The 16,663-nt window shown below is 44.9% G+C and overlaps 2 protein-coding genes across 8 annotated transcripts in view; one reads left to right on the top strand and one right to left on the bottom strand.

Annotated features, from left to right (window-relative positions):
* SLC9D1 (solute carrier family 9 member D1) overlaps window positions 1-14,109 on the bottom strand; it is a 50,057-nt gene extending 35,948 nt beyond the window's left edge. For 2 of the 3 annotated variants that reach the window (XM_037042086.1, XM_037042087.1), the window contains exons 1-5: window positions 13,826-14,109; window positions 5,826-6,350; window positions 4,771-4,950; window positions 2,885-3,076; window positions 1,295-1,423 (exon numbers count right to left, since the gene is read on the bottom strand). In XM_037042086.1, coding sequence (XP_036897981.1) covers window positions 1,295-1,423; window positions 2,885-3,076; window positions 4,771-4,950; window positions 5,826-6,269 — 945 coding nt within the window. In that variant the 5' untranslated portion in view covers window positions 6,270-6,350; window positions 13,826-14,109. The remainder of the gene's footprint in view (window positions 1-1,294; window positions 1,424-2,884; window positions 3,077-4,770; window positions 4,951-5,825; window positions 6,351-13,825) is intronic. The other variant, XM_037042088.1, reaches the window with a different exon arrangement.
* A 182-nt stretch (window positions 14,110-14,291) lies between these two features.
* Window positions 14,292-16,663, top strand: part of DCUN1D2 (defective in cullin neddylation 1 domain containing 2) — a 38,566-nt gene continuing 36,194 nt past the window's right edge. For 2 of the 5 annotated variants that reach the window (XM_037042081.1, XM_037042083.1), the window contains exon 1: window positions 14,299-14,456. Coding sequence is in view for 3 of the 5 variants with exons in the window: in XM_037042079.1 (XP_036897974.1) it covers window positions 14,454-14,456 (3 nt within the window). In the remaining 2 variants the exon portion in view is untranslated. Of the gene's footprint in view, window positions 14,457-16,663 lie in introns of all 5 variants that reach the window. The other 3 variants (XM_037042079.1, XM_037042078.1, XM_037042080.1) reach the window with 3 other exon arrangements.

Genomic DNA, 16,663 nt, shown 5'->3' with positions numbered 1-16,663 from the left:
CCCACTTCTCCCCTGGCTAATCTCACCTACTGTTTAGTTGGGTGGGATGGTTTCTTCACACCCCCTCCTGCTGTTTTCCAGTCCGGGGCAGTCGCAGAGGGCCTCCTGACCTGGTACAGGGGCATTAATCAGCAATAAGGAAATAAGTCTGCAAGTGGTGCAATCCACAACTCTCCCCCATTTGCCTTCTCCTATTCTATCCGACTTCAAAGCCTCAGTGAGGTTTGAAAATTCTGTTGCTTCTTTCTCCATCATCCATCCCACACTGTTCCTTCTTTCTCCATCATCCTACACTGTTCCTTCTTTCTCTATCATCCTACACTGTTCCTTCTGTGTGGGCTCTTCACAATTATTCTTGGCATTCTTTTCCCGTTTTGTCTGAATTGTGTGTACTTAAATGAGAAATTCTGAAGCCAAAAAAATGCTGGGAACCCTTCCTTACTGTCAAAAAGTGCTGTCAGTGTCAAGTGAAACTCACTTCAATCTGTTCGGCAAACAGCCTCCAACCAAAGCAGCCCAGCTGCCCCACTGTCTCTCGGGGTTCTCACAATACCCTAGGTTTAGGCTTGATAATCCCTCACTACTTTATCAGTCTTTCTTTGTATTAATTTTTTTTTCAAATTTTAAAGGTTTTATTTATTTATTTTCAGGTAAGGAAGGGAGAAAGGGAAAGAAACATCCCTGTGTGAGAGAAACACTGATCGGTTGCCTCTCAGGCACCCTGAGCCCAGGGACCTGGCCTGCAACCCAGGCATGTGCCTGTCTGGGAATCAAACCATCAACCTTTCAGTATGCAGGCCAGTACTTGATCCACTGAGCTGCACCAGCCAAGGCTGTATCAAGAATTAAAAAAAAAATACATTTAATCCAGTATTTTTAGTTCCTTTCAAGTCTCTGAATAATCTGTCGATCAGATTACTGGAAACAGAATCTTTAAAACAAATATAATTTAATGACATGATCAGGGTTATTTTATCTAGTCAAGTCATCCATTCGATAATGAATAAACTGGCTTTCTTATAGCTTAGAGATTTCTTATGAAACTTTAAAGGGCATCTTCTTTAAATGGTTTATAACTGGAAGGGTGGAAGCAAGGGAGGGAGGTGGGTTTGGAGCGGGGGGAGAAAATACAGACAACTGTAATTGAACAACAATAAAATAATTAAAAATAAATAAATAAAATGGTTTATAAGAAATTGTTACCTTCATTAATTCAAGTTTAACTTTTTTGTCTTCATGAACATTTCTTTTGTATTCTGTTAGAGATACTAAAATAGTTAAGTTTTGTTCTTACCTTAATACTGTTCAGTCCTGAAGGCCCCAGAAGTACACCACAAATAATATAACCGAACATTGTAGGCAATCCTATTGTTGTGCAGAGCCAGCCACAAGGCAAAGACAACATTCCTATGGTAACAATGTCCTAACACAAGAAAAAAAACAAGAAACACAGAACTTTCAGATAGTAGCTGGCAAGAAAGGGTTGGTGGATGGAAAAAGCAGGATAGGACAGCACCCTGGTTTCACTGAATGGGAATAAAGAACACACAGTGAAACTAAGGAAGGGGATTTTTACTACTGTGTACCACAGAGAAGCTGAAAACACTCAGAATGTACCTGGGAGTAGATGAAGTTAGCTCCTAAGGGTCTACCAAATTTAGCAAAACTTGTCTATTTTGCTTAATCCCCATGACGGCAGGCTAAGAACTCGGCGCGCTCGGACTCCATTTAGCCATCTGCTCCGGGGAATCTAGAGCTGGCGTCCTAGTTTAACTTCTTACCTCCTACACTGGTCTTCCCTCCACACAAAGTCAATATAAGCGCCACAGTCATAATTGATGCAGGCAAGACTCATCATCAGTGCTAAAACTGCTGGTCAGAGTTTGACAAAGGGCAGGTATTCATATAGTCTCAAAATATTTCCCCAGAAATCATGCATTAATTACAAAGGTGAGGAAAAAAAAGGAGAGAGTAACTTAGAGTGGAGACCCCACCCATTTGGAGGGCACTGATGTGTTCATTTTGCAGAATCAGCCCCTCCCCGGTGCCATTCCAGCGGTAACTAAGGAAGGCAATTCATCTGCTGAGCTTTATCCATTGATTCCAGAAAATTGCTATGGGGACCAGCCCCTCACAGTCTCCCTCGGGGGTCACTCATCCTCCCTTCTGCCTGTCTGTGCTGGTGCCATCTCTAAGGGGGGGTCCCTGAGTTTCTTCTCCTGCACAAATCCCAGTGTCAGAGAGCTCTGTTAGAGACCTGACGATCCTCTGGAACCTGTTAGCCTTCCCTAAGCAGGCTGGACCCTGTCACTCACAGTCTGTTCCTCACTTCCATCCACATCCAAACAGTGACCTTGAACCATAATACCATCAACTTCAAGCTTTTAAATAATTCTCTATCCCCGTACTAGAATGGTTTCCTTAGAGTCCACAGATCTGCAGCCAAGTCAGTCTGGAACGCTGGTCACCGCTGGAGAAGAGTTCTCACGCTGCACCCCGCCCACACCCCTCAGCCTAAGCTTCTCTGCCTCATGAGAACATTTTATTTTAGTGAAAATAGTTTTAGATAGCTGAAGCTTTAATTCCATCATATAACTCAAAAGGTGTTCCAAACTCTCAAAAGCAAAATTAATTTTTATTTTAAATATTAAAATGCTTTATTTTTACAGGGAAAAGACTAAAAATTAAGAGACAATGTTTTCTGTCACAGAAAGTATAGGGAATTCTACTAGAACCTGTTAGGAGGAAGGCTGCATACCCTAACATAACGTTCAGGAAACAGAGCTCGATCTGACTTGACAGGTACACCAGGAGACGGGCAGGGCAGTTAGTGGGAGGGGAGCCCAGCACACGATTCCGAGGGGTCAGCGAGCACACAGACTACCTTTATGAAGTGGTGATCTGCGCGTGGGATCGTTGCGTCTCTGGGCTTGGTCAAAATATACTGGTTGTTCTGCGAGTCGATCAGCATGCTGAGACCTAAGTCATCCTCCACTTCCCGTTTCGTGAGATTTTGCTTGGAATTGGCCTCTTCTTCCTCCACCCGCAGAACTGCCTCAAAATTTACCCCTTTGACCTACAAGAATAACCAATATCACATAATTAAAACCAATCAAATGTTTTCAAGTTCAATTTTTAGAAAGTAACTTCTATACAAAATAAGATAGGAATGTTTTTAGTATTCTGTCAAGTGTGAGGAAAGTTCAATAAATATTTGTTAACATAAATTTAAATTTTTTTTCAATTAAAAAGTTATTTTAAGGAAGGTAGTGTTTAAAACTTCTATTACTTCTCAATACCTAATTTACCTAATTCAGAGCGTGACACTGTGATGTATACTAATAAGTATATATTTGCTCTTCACTCCCTTTTCTGGCTCACAACTCCCAAACCCATGCAATTTCCTAAGTGATACTGAGCAATGGGAACATCTTTTGTTATATCTGGTCTTTTGTCCTTGGTTCCTGAAATAGAGCGACAGAGGTGAAAGAAGTATCTTGTTATCAGTAAGAAGCCTTGGCCACCTGACCGGAGTTTATATTTGTGAGGAGGTTTTGGGGCAGCCCTGAGATAACCACAGGATGGGACTGGCCATCGGAGGGACTGTGCATGTGACCGGAGGGCTGGCCTTTCAGCCCCACCCAGGCCTCCAGGAGGGGAAACAAGCTGGAGACTAAGTTAATCACAAACCCACATTATGAAGCTTCCATGAAAACCCTTCAGGCACAGGGTTCAGAGGGCACGGGAGCCCTCTGGCTGTTCCTCACCTTGCCCCACGCAGGGCTCCCACCTGGCTCTCCCCGAGCTGCGTCCTCTAACTGGCACTCTAGAAAGTAACCTGCTTTCCTGAGGTCTGTGAGACGCTCTAGCAAATCATGGAGCACAAGGAGGGGAGCTGTGGGCCCCTCCAGGGTGACAACCTGGGACTTGGGATTGGTGTCTTCCATGGAGGGGACAGTCCTGGACTGAGCCCTTACCTGCGGGGTCTGCGCTAGCCCCAGGCAGATCCAGAACTGCACTGAGCTGTGGGACAACTGGCCAGTGTCACAGAGAACTACAGGCTGTTTGGCGGGGGGACAGGGGAATGGCCTGGTGCCCTAGGAGTACAGAAGTGTCCAGGGAGTGGCGAATGAAGGGCATGACTGTTCAGCTTCCAAGGGCACACTCTTCCAAAAATTCAGAGCCCTTCAAATACTTAGGAGCTGTCCTCCATCCCATTATTAGGAAGTTTTAAAAACACCCCATTCTGTTCACTCAATTTTCATTCTCCCTCCTCTCTCACCTGATCTTGCTCTAATCTGCTCTTATTACCTAACCCATTTCTGAGTCCATTCCAAGACTCCCAATTTTCAGCACTAATCTCATTTCTTCCAAAAAGAATACTGATGATGGACCCGTGAACAGTCTGGAATCCTGCTTCAGGTATGAAGGTCATCTCCCAGAAGGAGGGTATGGCTCCTGTCCGATCAGCACGGAAACCTACCTGTCCAGGGCAAGCCTCTTGAAACCAGAGGCCCAGCCCTCCCGAGGGCACGGCTGGGAGAGAAGGATGACCCACCACAGGGGACTGACAAACCATGAGGAGAACACACAGGATGACAAGTATACTTCTGGGAGACCGAGTCAAATTATTTTTGTGGCACAGAGGTGTTTAGTTTTGTCTTTGTTTTCCAACTACACTAAAATACACATGCAAACAATTTCAACAACACATGCTTTCAACAAGTAGCTCCGCAGGTGAAGACGAACTTGTCCTGGAAGGCTACTTACTGATTTATTGTCATCAAAAGCATGCTCTTCTATTTCCTCCTCTAAACGATCCGCTGCCTTTCTGACATCTTCAAGAATCTCATCCAGCATGGATAAACTTTTGTTTTGATGTTGCATATTCTTCAGAGCTTCGACTTGGTGTTTTTCTGCTGCCAGAAGTTCCACATATTCTGTCTCTTCCTAGTCACGTGTAAGAAATGGAGGGTGGAGTTTATTAAAAAATAAACCAGAGTATCACTTCCATTCAGGTACCCGGCCCAATCACACCAACCAGTACACTCTCTGTCCAATGTCCCTACTCATAAATGAGTAACTCTAGCTCTAGTCACTCAGGAAGAGCCAAGGACTACCATCATATACTTAGTCCATTGTCCACTGGGTCATTGTTGTGCGGAGTATGGGTATATTCATATCCAAAGTGCCATACTTTGGTAAGAAAGTTTAGTAAGTCTCTATCCTCTACTTTTTAAGCTATGTAAAATACCATGCCTTTCTATGAAGATAAGCTTTATTTTATATATTTAAAGTGCCTGGCATTATAAATGATGGCTTTAAAAATTACATAAATAATATCACATCTGATACAGTAATAGTTTATTCTCATTTTAAAAGTATACTTCATCAAAATCCTTAATTCAAATGTGTACATGTATTTGTTTAAAACTAATTTTAGTACTTTTGTTTTCAGTAAGGACACTGAAGCAAGTCAACCTTCACACAGAAAGTAATTCTTGTTACAAACTCAAAATATTGATTGCAGTTACAAATATATTTATTTCTACATCAGTTTATTGGGATAACTTCAATAACCATTTTAATAACCCAGGTATTTCACAATACAGAAAAGCATTAGAGAATGACTTCTAGAAGTGACAAAATGTAAGTACACTAAGATACTGTGCAAAAGGAAAGGATGCACCTACACATTAGAGATTCTCCCTATGGGTCCGGGTATTGTGCACAGATGCCGCTAACGGACCCCACCTGCTGACGCCTCCGCACATCTGCACTGCCCTCTTCCCCTACTGTCTAGCCCCAAGTGCGAGATGACTAACCTTTATGGCAGCCTCTCTCAGGGCTTCCAGGCGCTGCCTGCTGCTCTCTTTCATGTTCACCACATCTTTGTAATCCCCCTGCAGGGCTCTTTGGAGTCCATGGATAGCCTGGAAGACTGAATTTTCACTTTCATTCAGCTCCTTTTGGAAAATTTCAAATGTGTGCACCTGAAACAGCTTCTCTTCGTCCGACAGGCCAACGTCTTTTTCCACTGCTCTGATTGCATTCTTCAGTTTGTTAAGAACCACAGCCTTCTGGCGAAGAAGGCCGGAGAGCTTTCTGCAACCATCCAGGACCCACTGCTTCCTGTGTGAGACAGTCGCCCCTTTGCCACGGTGTAACTTGATGGCATGTTTCGCCACCTCTTCATGTTCCGCGCCACTTGCTAGCAAATGAAGCAATGGGAGCAACAACCAGAAGTAATTTTTTTCCAATACCTTCATGATCCACTTTTAGAGGACAGGGCAAGGCAGTCCAAAAATTTCTGCTAAGCTGAGCTTGCATTTTAGATAAACATTTTTCAGCTGGAAAAAAGGTTTATTGTCACATATAGTTGAATGATGATTCATTATGACTGAAATCAGAGTTAAAGCATTAAATAGTTACACCCAGAAAACTATTGCTGTTCTGAAGAAAATGGTAGTTTTTCTGTATTAATATTAATACCCAAACTATTTATTGCACCTGGGTTAAAATTAAATACTGAATGTTATGCCTGGTAAGACGTGAGACTAAAGGTTATGTTTGAACTTAAAGGAAATATTTTTCAAGAAAAACTTAGCCTCGTGCATCTACTAAATCTATGAAGTACAAAAGACAAAATCAATTCTATTTAAGAGGATCCGTGTATCAAAGGCCAGAAAATTCACAGATCAGTGAACCACCTGCGGGAAACATGCTCCAAATCATTCCAGAAATGGTATCTTTTGAGGTACTAACAGCTAGTTTGTCATACTGTTTGCTTTCCAAAATCATCTAGAATTTCGCTAAATTTCCAAAGTCAGTCTATAGTTAAGTGCCAATAAGGTAGCAAAGACAGAAAAAAATCTCCACATAGGATCCCATCTGGATCGTAGGGCTTTAAAATCTTTCAAACATGTTCAGCCACGCAATTTCTGGCTCCGTCTCTTTCCCTTTCTAGGAAGGCCTCAAGCAGCACGCATGAGCACGGACTTATCCAGGCAACTGGAGCCCAGACACGGCCCTGGACGTGACGGGCTGAAGGCCTCTGGACGGGCAGCAGCAGGAGCTGCCACTGTGGCGTCCGGACTCTGGACTGTTACAGGCAGAGGGCAGGGCTGTGTCACCCAGAGGAAAGTGTTACCACGGAGCGGGAGGCAGCTGTGACAGCAATGTCACTAAGAAAGAATGACCTGAGAGGCAGTAAAACAGACTACAGAAGAAAAGTAACAAATGTGAGAGAGGCCAGTAAGATATTGGCCTCTCTCACTATTGCCCTAACCAACATGCACCAAACCTGGCATCTAGGAGCTTACTGGGCCCAAGCAGGTAGGCCAAAAAAGAAAACACAATTTTTCACAGGATTTATAGTTTATAGGAAATAAAACATTCAATACACCATCTAATCATTCTTAATGGCAGCATCATGTCAACAATTCTTACTCAACTATCAAATATAGCAATATTTACCCTACCTGGGGATCTGTTTACTAAAATATTTATTTATACTTTAATTTCACTGATAATCCCAATTCTAATCAATTTAACCTGATTTCCCAAACAAAGCAGATTACGTGCAGCAAAAATAAAAATGTGGCATTTCTAGAGAGAGAATTCTGACCAAACCAAGAAATGACAGCCAGTAGGGAGAGGAGACAAAACAGAGCCCGGGAAAAAGAAATACAAGAAGTCACCAAAGACTGGCAGCCCAGGCCGAGCTGTGCCACGCACCCCGGCAGATCCTAAAAGTACTACTTTGGAGGCCAGGAGAGCCACCAATGCTGAGAATGACAATCAAAAGTCACCGAGAAAAGACTATACTCCGGTTAAAAGGTCAGGAAACTGTTCAATGTCAATACATTTTTAGACACTTTGGCTCCTAACGTTACAAGATTCACTTACCTAGCACAGGTCTATTCTTAATAAGGTAAGACAAACGAGAACTTGTTGCTTTAGTTTTAATACAACTTTAAGTAAATGTTCCCACCTTAAAAATAAATAACCGGTTAACCAATCACAGTAATACCTAGCAATGTAGTTCTGTTATTTTAATGACTCATTTAATTGCTAAGCTTCTATCATTCCAAAAGAGGAAGAATTGAATTGCTACTCCAGAAACTCACACTCTCGGTACATTTCAGAACCAAGACAGAAGTTCCAGATGCTTCATCAATGCCTCCCATTTCCCCCACCAAAGTGATCATTTTATGGATTTCAAACTTCAGAAAAATAACCTACTGCACAGTCTGTATGTCAACAATGCCCCTTTGTTCACGGTTCCTTCCTCCAACAAGTGCCTGAAAGTAAGTAGCTATGTCTCTCAACTGTAATACTCAAGGGAGCTATTAATTTTTATGAGAAATCTTTGAGAACTATAGTTGTAGTCAAACTATTATCTCCATTAAAATAAGCTCACATCATCAACATAAACTGAATTTATTCACAGACCCATAAAACAATAAACACTCTTTTTTCATAAACTCATTTCACTTTTCCTTCACACTTGGCTACCAAATCCTATGGACTACTAAATTATAACATCCTTTGTCTTGAGTAAATAGTAAACATCTTTAGTTTCAGTGTTATTTTGTTATTATTATATATCGTTATTAAAAAACACTTTGGATGTGTTTTTATGGTGAATTCTTAAAGCTTCTCTGTCTCGAGGCTGAGCGAGGGGAGCCTGTCACGCACACTGTACGGTTCACACAGCGTTCTTGGAGTGACACACTGTAGAGCTGGAGAACAGACTGCCGCTGTCAAGGAAGGCCGAGGAGGCGGCTGTGACTACAAGGTAGTAGGAGAAACCCTGTGGGACAGAAATGTTCTATGTCTTGACTGTGGTGTGGTCACACAAATCTACATGTGCAATAGTAATTTTACAGATTGCGACATACCTACACACGCACACACAAATGCAGGAAATACTGGTACAATCTGAATACGGTGGGTGGATTGTAGCAATGTAATTTCCTGCTTTACTGTGTAAGGGGTATCCTTACCCAGGATACCAATGGGGAAGAGTGGGCAAAGGGTCTAGTGGGGGTACCCAACATGCAGCCCAGGTTGGCTGTGAATGCGGCCCAACAAAAAATCGTAAATTTACTTAAAACATTATGAGAGTTCTTTTGTGATTACGTGTTGCAGTGTATTTAATGTGTGGCCCAAGACAACTCTTCTTCTTGCAATGTGGCCCAGAGACGCCAAAAGGCTGGACACCGCTGATACAGGATTTCTCCGCATTTTTATTTCTTACAACTGTATGTGAATCCATAATCATATCAAAGTAAACTTTTAAATATTCTATGGAAAGGTTTACTGTTTCCCAAAAAATCTTTATTACATGCAATGATCACAATCTACATTGCAGAGCGGTGACATTTTTTTATATTTCAAAAAAACTAGAAAATGTCCTACAACAGAGCCAAAGGTTTTCAGGCTGGCTCAGCTACAGTGAAACCCAAAGTTACTTTTTACTTCAACAGCAAAATCAATGCTGTAAGCACAACCGTTCCCCCAAAGTTTCTACTTGAAAAATTTTCTTTTTCAACATTAATTAATGTAGCTCTTTGACTTACCAAATTTCAAATGGGTTTTTATAAATGCAGAGCAGGAATCTCAAAACTGATTTTAAAACTGATGAGATTATTTGATTAGGAAGAAAAATATTTATAATAAATGTCTTGGGACTTCCGCCAAGATGGAGGCATAGGTGGAAACACTGTGCATTCTCCCACAACCAAGTTTGAATACAACAAAGGTTTGGAGAAACAAAGACACAACCAAAGGACAGAAAATTGAATTATACGGAAGTCCGACTACATCTAACTGTTCAACGGGGACGGTAAGAGGGGCAGAGCCAGCAGCGAGCAGGGTCGGGCAGGACAGGGCCCCCGACCCAGGCGCGCAGGCAGACGGGAACCAGTTGGGGTGCGGGGCAGACTGACCGCGGTCGCACATTCGTGCACAATGAGACGGCCCACGCAGGCCCCAGGGGGCGAGGGCTGATGGCGGTGGCACACTCGCGTGCAGTGGGACAAAACGCATGGGCCCGGTGACGGCAGCAACTGAGCACTGGTGAGGGCCATGGCGGCAGGCAGCGGATGGGGCGCCAGAGTCCCTCTTTGACCCCGCCCCACATACAGCATCACAACCCAGCGACTTAGTTGCCCAGTTCTAGTGAACACTTTAGGGCTCTGATCCTGCTATGGAACAGGCACGAACATCCCGAAAGATGGCGCAAGAAGAACTCAAAGTCCCAGAGCCAATAACTCTAAGCGACCGAGAAATTGCCAGCCTCTCAAAAGCACAATTCAAGACACTATTTATCAGGATGCTCACAGAACTGGTAGATTATAGTCACAAATTAGAGGAACATATGAAGGCTAAACTAATTAAAATGAAGGGAGATGCACAGGAAACCAATAGTGATGGAAAGGAAACGGGGACTCAAATCAATGGAATGGACCAGAAGGAAGAACAAAACATCCAACCAGAAAGGAATGAAGAAATGAGAATTCAAAAAAATGAGAGGCTTAGGAACTCCCAGGACATCTATAAGCGTTCCAACATCCGAATTACAGGGGTACCAGAAGGGGGAAAGAAACAGCCACGAGTGGAAAACGTATTTGAACAAATAATAAAGGAGAACTTCCCCAGTCTGCCAAAGGAAATAGACTTCCAGGAAATCCAGGAAGCTCAGAGAGTCCCAAAGAAGTTGGACCCAAGAAGGAACACACCAAGGCACATCATCATTACATTAGCCAAGACCAAAATGAAGGAGAGAATCCTGGAAGCATCAAGGGATAAGGGGACAGTCGCCTACAAAGGAGTACCCATCAGACTGTCAGCAGATTTCTCAAAAGAGACCTTACAGGCAAGAAGGGGGTGGAAAGAAGTATTCCAAGTCATGAAATCCAAAGACCTACAGCCAAGATTGCTTTATCCAGCAAAACTTTCCTTTAGAATGGAAGGACAGATAAAGTGCTTCTCAGATAAGGTCAAGTTCAAGGAGTTCATCATCACCAAGCCCTTATTATATGAAATGCTTAAGGGACTTATCTAAGAAAAAGAAGATGAAAAATATGAACAGTGAAAGGACAGCAAACACACAGTTATTAACAACCACACCTAAAACAAAAGCAAACCAAGAGGACAGCTAGATCAGGAGTGGAACCATAGAAATGAAGAACACATGGAGGGTTAGAAACCGGGGGGTGGGAGGGGGAGAAGGGGGGAGAAGGCACAGAAAATAGCATAGATGGTAGGTAGAAAATAGATAGGGGGGAGGGCGAGAATAGTGGGGGAAATATAGAATCCAAAGAACTTGAGACACGTGGTTATAAACTAAGGGGGGGAGAATGGTGGGGGAGGGAGGGTGCGGGTGGAGGGGAATGAAGGGGGGGAATAGAACAACTGTAATGGTATAATCAATAAAATATATTAAAAAAAATAAATGTCTTAACAAATTTAGAGTAAGAGGGCAAATGGGCTCACCATTAAGCCTATTCAAAAAAACTTCAACTACTTTTATTCATTGTCATTTTACAAATAATCACATCACTCTTATTATTCTATAGAGAATTTTTAGCAATTCAGAAATGTCACTTTATCATTTAGCGGATGAAAAGCTCAAAAGCAGAGCATCCTGATGTACTCTCAGAGCAGGCCTTTTCAGAGCAAAATCACTGGGGTCAAAGACTTCTTCCACACACCCCTAACTAACCGGGAGCCCCACCCTGACTGCAGGGTCCGTGAGGAAACTACCTCCTCAGGCACCCGCGTCAGGCCCCACAGAGCCCAGAGCACGAGGGTTAAGGAGTCACTTAGGTAAAAGGGAAATTCGGCGGCGGAGAACTGAAGCAGCTACTCTTTTTTCCAATTATTTATAATGGACTAAAATCTGAAAACCTTGCAGCTCTGCTGCGCAGCCTCCTGCTCCCATGCAGCCACAGGACCCTCCTCCACCTCTTCCTTGGGACCTTCCAGACCCACTGCCTCATATTTACCAGACCAAACTGCTGAGGAAGAATCTACAGTAGTTTACTCACTGCACCAGTGCAGCCCCCACTGTGTGTCTGGCCGAGGCCGCTTGGGCTGGGCTCTGACTTTATCAGTAAAGCTGGGGAAGCCACCCAAGTCAGCAGGTAAACAGCTGGGTGGGTTTACAAACCTTCAGCCAAGGTGCATTCTAACTTAGGTGCCAAGGTCCTGTTGCTGTAGCCAATCAAATAAACAGGGTCCCACAGAGGACCTAACACCTTCGCCTGCCAGACAACCCAAGCCAGGATGGCAGCCCCATTCACCCAGCTGAACCTGGACCCCAGGTGTAGGGGCACTGACCTGGAGCTTGGGCTGTGTGCAGGAATCTAGGCAAGCGATGTGGGTGTGGCAAGAACAGGGAGGTCCAGTACCAGTTATTTAGCTCCCTCTGAGAAATGAAAATATAAGGAATATTTCTACTGAATGGTTGAAAATTAGAATTTCTTCGTGATACCAATACTCTGAGATTCAAGAAAAAAAACAAGAATTTAACAGGCAACAAAGGAGGAGCTAATGGAATGGTCTAGTGAGAAAACTCCGCAACACAAATAATACATCTCAGTCTAATCTGTGGAGGATTTATCTTAACATGCATATTTTAAGTTTTAACAAATTTAATGATGTTAAGTATATTAATTAAAAACTAAAGCACTTACTATCCTGTAAATGCAATTTATGCTTATTCATATCTAATTAGCAAAAGAATTGGAGAAGGAAAGAAAGGGAGACAGGAAGAAAGAAAATTCTTATACATTAAAAATGTTTAAGGCATTTCATTGTTAATTAAATTCTACAAAAAACCAAATATTTCATTGAGGAATCCCAATCACTGAGACACTACTTTTTAAAAAGTTAATATTACAAGAGAAATGTGGAACCTCTAAGATACTCTGATCCATATTTATACATCAGAAAAATGTATAAATGCGAAAATGCTGAGCTCCCTTATACCTAGATCATTACACGACCTAATAATATGTGAACGTCAGAGATGGTGATCCAACGGGGTGTTTAAAACAGCCATTATATTTATTCGGGTGCTATTCGGTAAGACTCCAAAAGCACTAAGACACAGGGCCTACGAAGCAGGTTGGAGGTCACCTGCATTTGTTCTTTCTTTAAAGCAGGAAAGCAGACGGAGGGGAATAAAAAAGGAACTGCAACGAAGAGTCCTTTTGGGGAAGGAGTAAGGGATCCACACTGGCAGCTCCCGGTTTATGGTGCGTGAAGATGAGATGGGTCTCCCTGTCTTTCCTGGGAGATGGCCAAGAACTGGCAGTCCACAGAAGGCGACAGGTCTTCTGTGGGACCCTGTTTATTTGGTTACAGCAACAAGACCTTGATACCTAAGTTAGAATGCATCCTGGCTGAAGGTCTGTAAACCCACGCAGCTGTTTAAGCGGGGACTCGGACGGCTTCCCCAGCTTTACCAATAAAGACTGCACTTCGCAACCCTGCCCCATCACACTCTCCTAAACACAATCCTGGGGTCCACTGCCAGGTCCATCTGTGTGTACGAGAAGTTGTGAGACAGCCTGAACCTTCGTCCTTACATACCGCAAGGCGAGACGCGCAGGAGCAGAGATGAAGGGCAGGGCTCTAGGAGCCGAAAGGCCCGTGTTAGAAAGGAGAAAAAGAGAGACCTCCGGGAGGAGTACACCCCGCCCAGAAGGAAGCCCCGGGAAGGGAAGTCTCCAGGGAGGGAGCCCCAAGGGTCCGAACTTCGGGCAGGACCAGAGGCTTCTCGCCTCTAGCCCGAACCCCGCACAGCGCTCACCAGGATATTCCGGACGCCGCGCGTCCCGGGTCCGGCTCTCCAGCACTGGAAGGCCAAGGACGGACAGGTAAGCGGCTGTCCCGCATCCCTTCGCGGACGACGGAATCGCCCTTGGGGCAGAAACAGGGACTGGGTGAGGTATGGTGACACCCAGAGCCACCCGACGCAGCCAAGTAGCGGCCCCCTTAAGAGGGTGGGCGTGGGTAGTGTCGGTTCCCGGGTGGCGCGGTGCTCGTTGGGATTTGTAGGAGAGAGCTGGGACTCTAGTACCGCGGGTCCTGGGCGGTGCAGTGAACGTCGGAGTCGGGGGGGAGGGGAGGGGCGCGTGGGTCCAGCTGGCCCCACCTCGGGCTGGAGTGCCGGCCTGGAGGACCGGCCTGGAGGAGGGGCGGGGCCTGGGGCTGGTACGCTCCCGGGAGAGTCGGGGCACGCCGGGAGTTGGAGTTCTGTAGACCCGACCTGTCCCCGCCTCCCCGGCACGTCTGCCTAGCGCCCCTCCCCTGGGCCCCTCCCAGGGCCAGTGTCCCGGGAGCAAGGACTTGGACCCAGTGGCTGGAGCAGAACGGGTAGTGGCCGGGGCTCCTGCGCAGACGGCTGGGCCGGTGAGAAGCGCGGAGCGACGGGGAGAATGGTAGGTGGCCCGTGGTTTCGCCTTCCGCCCTATCCCTCCTGCGCACTGTGGGCTGGGGAAGCTCCGAGGTCGGGGGCCGGAGCCCGAGCCGGGTAGCGCGGGGCGCGAAGGTCACCGGAGTGGCGGGGTCGCTGCCCGCCCTTATTCGCAGTGGGCGCTGCTGGAGGTGGAGAGGCACGCAGGTGGGAACCTGCATGGCCCAGGGTGAGACCTGCATGGTGACCTAAGTGCAGCGCTAAGGTTTGACGGAATGGAGGCACGGGGCAAGCAAGCGTGGGGACTCTGACCAGTGCTCCACCGAAACTAGAGCAGCAGGGTAAACTAGAAGGGAGGGACATTTGGAACAGACGCAGCATCCTATCAGAGGTGAAATGGACAAGATAGTGTCTTTGAGAATTGCCAGTAATTCAGTGTGATTGGAACGTGGAATTCAGAGTCCACAATGGCAGGACTACACAAGCAGGGCCTTGTATTGAATGCTGAGTGTTGGTTGAGTTTATCTAGGATGTAACTGGAACCAAAGGTTTTTAAGAAGTGGGGTTGTGTGTGGATTGATCATGTTTGTATTTTGTAAAAAATCCTTTTGCAAAGAGAATAGGAATTGGATCAGAAGGGGTCAGGATTGCAGAGAGACCAGCTAGGAAACTGTTGCAATAATTTGAGGAAGAAGTAAGGACTTGAGCCAAAGATTGTCTGCAGGAAAAGGGAGGATGAGAGGAGGGAGGGGTGAGAGTTGCAGAACTATTCAGAAAGGGAGACTAAAGGAAAGAAAGGACTCAGCAGTTTCTGGCATGGACATCTGAGCAGATGGTGATGTTATTAACCAAAATGGGGAATATAGAGGGAAGAGCAGATTTGTGCCGGAAGATGATATAGTAATGAGGGGAAAATAGAGGGATCATATAGTTGGTAGGAGATATAGATCTTGACCTCAGAAAAGACTTTTTGGGAAATGTGCAATTACTTTGAAAGGTAGTGGAAACCATGTTGTTGATGGGTTTCATCATTCATTCAGTAAATTCAGATGTTTCTCTGTGCAAGGAAGGTAGTGTGTAAGATGCTGGAGGTATTCATGGAGCTAGCAGGAGAGATGAGCACTAAACACACAACTATTTTATTACAGTTGTGATAAGTGCTAGGTAGTGGCACAGGTTCCAGGAGCCCAGGTGGTGAGGTGCATGGTGTCAGATGCTGAGGGAATAAGGCTTAGCCAAAGTAATACATGTGAACTGAACTCTCCAGAATGAGTGAGGTGGGAGGGGCAGCCAGATGTGTACAGTACTCCAGGTGGAAAGAACTCCAGGTGGAGATGGCATGCTGCAGTAATCGGAAAACTGCCTGTCTACAAACAGAGAGCCAGGGAAAAGTGACACAGTAGGAAGTTTGTAAGGGGACTGGAACCAGATTGTGCAGTCTTCTAGGGCCCAGGAGGAAATACTAGTCTTTGTCCTAATGGTGCTGGGAGGCCAGTGAGAGGGGCCAGGAGGAATGTGTAGGGGAAAGAGTAGAGGCCTGAGGACAGAACTTCACGGTGGGAAGATTTGCCAAGAAGTTGATGAGGAAGAGCATGTCAGAGAAACAAAGTTAGAGAGAGTGGTCATAGAAACCAGCAGTGCAGCCATGAGGCACTTGATGACTTAGTGAGGCAGCTGCACTGCCCAGGCAGGGTGTGCCCACCTCAGCAGGCAGAGATCCCCCTCTCCAGCTCTTCAGGAGAAGGGGCTTGGCGGGCAGGAGCTTAACTTGAGGAAGAGGACTGCAACCACTGCAGAGGTTGGAGATCCAAGAGCGTGAAAGGAAACACTTGAATTTAACACCACTGCCACCCCACCCCCGCCTGAAATAGAGTCACAGGGACCAAGTTTATATAATTAATTTGGTAATTATGGATGCCCTAGCAGCCCCTGGTAAGTTGATCCTAAGAGAAGATTGTTGTATTAATTGGAATGGCATTGTAAGAATAGCTGTTTTTTCATTTTATGCACAGTCAGTCTTGGTGCCCAGATTATGTAAGCAACTTTAATAAGGTCACAGTTAAAATAATTGAGACTCTTTCCATAGGTTGTAGATTTTTTTTATTTCTCTCCTGGATTATTCAGATTTTTATTTCAGTAATTTTGTACATTTACACAGAATAAAACAATGAAGTACAGAAAATGCCCTTCCCCCACCTCTTAAAAGCTACCATTAATAATTTAATTGTCTTG

Source organism: Sturnira hondurensis, unplaced genomic scaffold, assembly GCF_014824575.4.
Source record: "Sturnira hondurensis isolate 20B ecotype Veracruz unplaced genomic scaffold, ASM1482457v3 Scaffold0003681, whole genome shotgun sequence".
NCBI lineage: Eukaryota > Metazoa > Chordata > Mammalia > Chiroptera > Phyllostomidae > Sturnira > Sturnira hondurensis.
Note: the sequence above shows the minus strand (reverse complement) of the source record. Positions and strands in the feature narration are given on the sequence as shown.